The sequence below is a fragment of the Nicotiana tabacum genome, chromosome 2, assembly GCF_000715075.1.
Source record: "Nicotiana tabacum cultivar K326 chromosome 2, ASM71507v2, whole genome shotgun sequence".
NCBI classification, from domain to species: domain Eukaryota; kingdom Viridiplantae; phylum Streptophyta; class Magnoliopsida; order Solanales; family Solanaceae; genus Nicotiana; species Nicotiana tabacum.
Genome location: NC_134081.1, coordinates 60,926,837 through 60,933,855, shown reverse-complemented (window position 1 = coordinate 60,933,855; position 7,019 = coordinate 60,926,837). Strand labels below are relative to the sequence as shown.

Sequence of the window (7,019 nt, the reverse complement as noted above, 5' to 3'; positions counted from 1 at the left end):
TATCTGCATTATTTTGCTGCATAAGCCTTTTTCTCTTTTGGCTTATGAAACTTGCCCCACCCTTTTCCCCCTGTTTTCTCTTTGTTTTAGCTCATATAATTGATGTCGTTGTTTTCTCCAACTGTTGCAAAATAAGTGTTTAGACATAAGCATGTTTAGTCAATTCTTTCCCGTTATTTCTTATCCCATAAAAGCGTCTAAAACATATTAAAATCTTGGTAATATTTTTTCCAAATTTTCAACCTGCAGGTTTTGGAAACGATCAAAATCAAATACAAGTAATTTAAAACAATTAAATTTGATTGCATCTATCAGATGTAAAACCAACTTTGCGAAATGAAGTCCGACTGGGTTCTTTGGTTCTATAAAGTCTCTTTCATTTCGTATTCTTGATGGTACCAATGTGATGGTCCCTAATTTCAGTAACGGGTAAAGTCAAAAATCGAATTTGTGACGTCCAAGAAAAGAAGAAGTATAAATGAACCTAAACAAGGAAAGATAGTTGGGAATAAAATTAAATAAATGCAGTAAATAGAACTCCCATTTGGCCCTTGCTAAAGAGAGACGAATATCCAATTAACTAATTTTGATGAGGTTGTTAAACAGTCCATTTTTGGGTGAAAGATTGACTGCTATTATTGGCTGATACAAAACAGTAGCATTTTTTTCCCTTGGAACATTTTGGTATAACTGGTAACTCAATGAACGGAAGCAACTCAAACGATTGACAGAGTCGCAAGAAAATGAAGGTCATCTATATATTTTTTTTTTTGGAGGGGTGTGTGTGAAAAAAGAGGTTACTAAAGAAAGGGAACACACAACTTTCAGGATGACCCATTGCTCTTCTATTTTCCAATTTCCCTTTAGTCTTTCGTAAGCTATTACGGAGTATTATTTTTTCCTATTGGCATCCTTTGGGTATTATGTCTGTCTTTAAATTTAAGGTGTATAACATATGTACACCATTTAAAAACTACTTACATTACCTATTGATTAATAACACGTAGTAAAAGATATGAAATACAAGTTAGATTGTAATCAGTGGTAGGCCATAGAATATAGACGCCAGCCAAATACAGTAATGCAGAAATTCACAATCTCAATCAATCATCACACTACTTTTATTTCTTAAAAATAAAACAGAGTTAAGTTAGTCTTCATACGAGTGTTATTACCAAATGAATTAATTAAGTTTCCGAATATAATAATACTCCACTACCCACTCACCATAAACAAATCAATTAGTCAACTACTTCATCATCTCTCTCTCTCTCCATTCACTAAAAATCATCGCTTTTCCCCGTGTTTCATATTTCACACGAAAAGAGAGAAGTTGAAAAGAGAGAAGCTAGAGATGAAGACACGTTATAATATTTTTGCCTTGTTTTTCTTCGTCCAAATATTGAGTTCCCAAGTAGATTGTCAAGGCACAGATTCATGTAATTCGAATCTTAACCTCAAAAACAAACCTCTCTTTGATGCATCTTCTTTTCGTTGTGTTTCAGTATGGGCTGCACAAAACTATATCCTGAGAGTAAGTCTTTTTAACAAACACCTTTCTCTATTTACTTTTATTTATAATTTTTTTTGTTATATAAAGAGTAACACTTATCGTGATTATTTAGTATATGCAAACGGATACAAAAGTATGGAGCTTTGTACTATCAGCACCGAATTCGAATTCATTCATAGGGATGGGATTTTCACGAGACGGGAAAATGGAGGGGTCCAGTGCGATTGTAGGGTGGGTGAGCACCGACGGATCTTCCAGAATGAAAAGATATTTTCTGGGCGGACAATCGCCGGAGCAAGTTTTGCCCGATCAGGGAAATCTTCAACTTGTGAATGTGACATCTTCTATTGCAGCTGAAAATTCAAGGATTTATATGGCTTTTCAATTGAACACTGAAATGCCCAGTAATCGCTTAATTTACTCACTTGGCCCTAATGGACGCCTGCCTTCCCCCGTCAACTACCGCTTGTCCCAACATCGGGAACATACCTCCACTTTCCTCGATTATACCTCTGGTTAGTTACTCAATACATATTTTGTATTTTCTTTACTATTCTTCGCACATCGCGTCTCTTTAACACTAGTGATAGGAGAAAATTTACAAATTATTGGTTCCTGGAGTTTGGAAATTGTTGAAACAAATACTACTCTTCTTAATTGGTTAATTTATGTGTTTATTAAAAAGTCCATACCAGGGGTCTACGTGGCAAGTGATGAAAGCGTTTTGCCTGTTTTTTATCTCCGGTGGGTGACCAACTACTACTTTATCAACTACCACTAACTACTATGTATAATAATACGATTATAATCTTCAAAGAAATCCATTTAATATATATAAATAACTCAAAATCCTAGTTTCTACAACTCACATCCATTGAATTATTGCAACTGTAATATTGTAGCTCCAATGTCAGAATGAGTTGTACTCCTGTTTATGTCAATGTTTTAATAGTCAACGTTTTAAGTTTAGTTCAAGTTGGAGAAGGTATTACTTTTTAAGATAATGGAGCTGATTTAAAACCAACCTTTGAACAAATCTCACTAGTATAAAAGAAAATTAAGCTGCCATGAACGTGCCAATTATTCCAAAGAAGTCACCTGCAAAGGCTGTTCCTTTTGGTGGACTTTTCCCAATTCAACTCCGACTTGAGATGTCACTATCAAAATCTGATTTGCATAATTTTTAAGACAAAGCTGGGAAAAAACTAAAAATAATTTGGAGTAGGCCTGATATTTTATTATGTAACATCTCATCTAATTATCGTAGACTGTTTGGTAGATGAGATGTACATTTTCAGTCGGATAATGTATATATTCTCGAATTCAGGACATCTGCATTGATATCATGTTAATTTAATAAATTCATTTGTTGATAATTTTGTGATGTTGTGCAACAGGTCAAAGTGAATCAAAGACCCCTTATGCAAATCTGAGGAGAAGTCATGGACTCTTAAACATGTTTAGCTGGGGCATTGTGATACCAATAGGGGCAATGGTTGCTAGATACTTGAGGCAATATGATCCAATATGGTTTTACTCTCACACCACCATTCAATCACTTGGCTTTCTCCTTGGATTTGCGGGTATTATCTGTGGTTTTGTTCTCGAAGATCGTCTTAGTGTTGATGTTGATAGACACAAAGCCCTTGGCATCTTCATTCTCGTTCTTGGTTGCTTGCAGGTTTGTTTCATCTATGACTAAATTTACAATCACCCTCTTTCACTTTGTATTTTACTTTCACTCTAGTAGATCAAACTGGCCTATTTGTTTATATGGTTAGGTTATTGCATTTTTGGCTCGACCAGGCAAGGAATCCAAAGTGAGAAAATATTGGAATTGGTACCATTACACACTGGGAAGGGTTCTGATACTTTTGGCAGCAGTAAATATTTTCTATGGAATCCATTTAGGAGATGCAGGGACTGCTTGGAATGTTGGTTTTGCTGTTACTCTATTTGTATTGTTTACCACTGCTGCCATTCTAGAGATCAGAATGTGGATGACCACAAAATAGAAATCTTCTCTACGTCATCCATTCATGTATTATGAGCTTTTTATTCTTCATATTTCTTCCAAAAATAGCATATCAAACATAAATTCTTTTACATTTCAACCAAACAATGAGGGCTTATGCAGAGTATTTTGTATTTCAAATTTAAAAGTAAATATTTTTTAATTATATTTCAAACGACGACTAAAATTTGAATAGCGGTCCAAAAACTAAGGGATTTTACCTAGCTATCCTATATTAGAAACTTATTTACTACTTTTCTTTAGGTTTCTTAAAAATTATATTGTGTCTATATATATATATATACACACACAAAAAAAACCATAATAAAAGAAGGATCCCTTAAATATATAGATTAATTATAACCGTAACCCTCCCCATTCCTATTCCCCATGTCTGTCTTGCTTAATTCCCCCCATACAAGCACAATTTTCTTCTCAATTTTAAAAGAATATGTTCTTGAATTTATTGGAGATGTGAGTAGAACTCAAATTGGCTAAGAATATGGGCCCTGAGTTCCTTTTATTGGCACTATATTTTTATTTATTTATTTATTTATATATATATATACACACACACACACACACAAAACCATAATAAAAGAAGGATCCCTTAAATATAGGGATTAATTGTAACCGTAACCCTCCCCATTCCTATTCCCCATGTCTGTCTGCTTAATTCCCTCATACAAGCACAATTTTCTTCTCAATTTCAAAAGAATATGTTCTTGAATTTATTCGAAATATGAGTAAAATTCAAATTGGCGAAGAATATGGGCCCTGGGTTCCTTTTATTGGCACTTTGTTTTTATTTATTTTTGTTATAATTGGTCAGGAGCTCTTTCACCTTGGAAAATCATACAATTACCTCATGGGGAGTTAGCCGCACCCACGAATGATATAAATACTACTGTTGCTTTGGCTTTACTCACATCAGTGGCATATTTCTATGCGGGTCTTACAAAAAAGGATTAGGTTATTTCGGAAAATATATTCAACTTTTACCCATTAATATCTTAGAAGATTTCACAAAACCTTTATCACTTAGAGGTCATTTGGTACTGTGCATTAGAGAAAATAATGCATGCATTAGCTTTGTGTATTAGTAAAACCTTGTTTGGTACACTTTTTCAACCTATGTATAACTATTACAAGCATTAGTTATACACCCTGTTTGGTATTATCCTATGTATAGCTAATGCATAACAAACCATGGCATTAGCAATACAAGGCTATTAATGCATGCATTAGCATGGTTAAAGGCAAAATTATCCTTAAAGTCCCTTAAAGCTAAATAATGTGGAGGACATTTTTGTAAAAAAATAATTTTCTTAAAAATTATGCAATGGATTTTAATTTTTAATACACTACACCAAACAATGAATAAGAAATGATTTCTGCATAGCTACTGCTTGCATTACTAATCCCTGCATTACTAATACACCTTATTCAATATTATTCTTATACACCCTACCAAACGACCCCTTAGTTTTCGACTTTTCGGGAATATCTTAGCTGATGAATTAGTAGTTGTTCTTGTTTCTTTAGTACCTTTAGTAGTTTCTATACCTGTCATGCTCCTTGGATTATTTACAAGTGGTATTCAAGCTCTTATTTTTGTAACTTTAGCCGAGGCTTATATAGGTGAATCCACGGAAGGCCATTATTGACATAGTCTTATTTATCTTAGCCCAAAGTAATGTATACATATAGTGGGTGGCTCCTCAGCCTACGGGGTATTAGCTGTTGTTCCCCTCCCAAGGACAAGTTCTTACGCGTTATTCACCCGTCCGCCACTGGAAATATCACTTCCCGTCCGAATTGCATGTATTAAGCATGCCACCAGCGTTCATCCTGAGCCAGGATCGAACTCTACATGAGATTCATAGTTGTATTTCAAAAAATAAGAGATTGTATCAAGAATTATGTATAAAAGAATATGAGAACATCCTCTGGCATTGAGGGAATTGCATGTATAGAGATTCAAAAAAGAATCGATCTGATCCAGGTCATAATCTTTATGGGATTCCCAAAATTATTAATAGAAAGTCGATCATGCGGAATCGAAGAATTACAACGACCTTACAAAAAGAATTTAATTGTGTAAACCGAAAACTGAACATTGCTGTCACAAGAATTGCAAAACCTTGACGATTCATTAAACTGTGAAATGTTACCTTGCAATAATCGGATATGCTTCCAATGCCAATAAAAAGTAACCCATCCAATAGTATTTAACATCCAAAAAAACTGCCAAATAAAACGCACCCCATGCCGAAATATCACAAGTGTCGCGTCGTCCTGGGCCATCGCATGGAAAACTATAACTGAAATTCTTTTTATCTGGTATTAACTTGGAACCACGTGCATCTAAGCACCTTTTACTAAGATCAATGTAGTTGAATGTAAACTAAGAGCAATAGCATGTGAACCAAAGAGTCTCGAGGACCTATTGTTAAAAATAATTCCCTCTAAGAAATGACAATTGGGTCCATAAATGATCAAACCAATTAAAGATGTTTTTCCCTTCTTTGGTTATGTCCGAAAAGATTGAAATAAAATGACCACAATTTTAGGTATTCACTTAATCTTGTTAGAGTTGCATTGATAGTTATTTTCAGTCTCAAATCTCTATAGATACTTCCATTATAAGTGGTAGTGAGAATTATACTCGAATTGGATTCTTTCGATTTTCATACCGAAAATATATTTTCGAAGTTGTTCCAATTTTTTTTTTTGATTGGCATTAACCCTAAAACCTTGCCCTGAGAAATAAATTAATACTTTCTACTCTAGCTCCATCATGGACTATTTACATTCCAAGACAATAAAAAAGAGGGGTTCTGGTGAAACAGAACAATTTCAAAATTATTCTCTCTTCTATACAAATCAACCAAAACCTCTCTTTTTTCCAACATAAATCAAGTGACTATCTCTCTAAAATTGTAGCATCATATGTTTCTCTAAATCAATTCCACCAACAACCATTAAAAAGTTTTAACCATTGACAAATACATCAACATTATCTCTAAATTTGTAGCATCAGAGGGTTCGCCATTGTCAATGAAGCTTTGAATTCGATATTCTAGTTTTACCAATTTGTGATTTATTTAGATTGGGTGTTCTTGCAAACAATTAAGAATATTTTTTGGAGTTTATATCTCAATTTTGAAGGAGATTGGTTAAGTTTAGAGTTGGATTTAGATGAAATTTCAGACTGAAACTCAAAGAGGAAGACGATTCAGAATTGTATCACGATTGTATGATACTTGTATCATAATTGTATAAGCTTTGTATATAAATTATTTTTGATACATAAATACCTAAAACAATAACTGATACAATACTAATATAAGTATAATATAGTATTGTATCATAATTTAAGTTTAAAGTTAGTTTTAGGTGGAATTTTATATTGAAACTTGAAGAAGATGAAGATCGGAATTGTATCACAATTTTTTAGAATTATATCATAATTGTATCACAATTAATGTA

At 33.5% G+C, this 7,019-nt stretch overlaps 1 protein-coding gene across 1 annotated transcript; it reads left to right on the top strand.

Annotated features, from left to right (window-relative positions):
- The first annotated feature begins 1,238 nt into the window (after positions 1–1,238).
- Positions 1,239–3,593, top strand: LOC107824116 (cytochrome b561 and DOMON domain-containing protein At3g07570). The gene is made up of 4 exons (XM_016650850.2): positions 1,239–1,534; positions 1,626–2,028; positions 2,911–3,194; positions 3,295–3,593. The coding sequence occupies exons 1-4, from the start codon at positions 1,355–1,357 to the stop codon at positions 3,526–3,528; spliced, it is 1,101 nt and encodes a 366-aa protein (XP_016506336.1). The 5' UTR covers positions 1,239–1,354; the 3' UTR covers positions 3,529–3,593.
- The last annotated feature ends 3,426 nt before the right edge of the window (positions 3,594–7,019 follow it).

Coding starts and splice junctions, on each gene's coding strand:
- LOC107824116 (XM_016650850.2), top strand. CDS start 1,355: ATGAAGACACGTTATAATATTTTTGCCTTGTTTTTCTTCGTCCAAATA. Junction 1,535..1,625: donor CACAAAACTATATCCTGAGA/GTAAGTCTTTTT, acceptor GTGATTATTTAG/TATATGCAAACGGATACAAA. Junction 3,195..3,294: donor TCGTTCTTGGTTGCTTGCAG/GTTTGTTTCATC, acceptor TTATATGGTTAG/GTTATTGCATTTTTGGCTCG.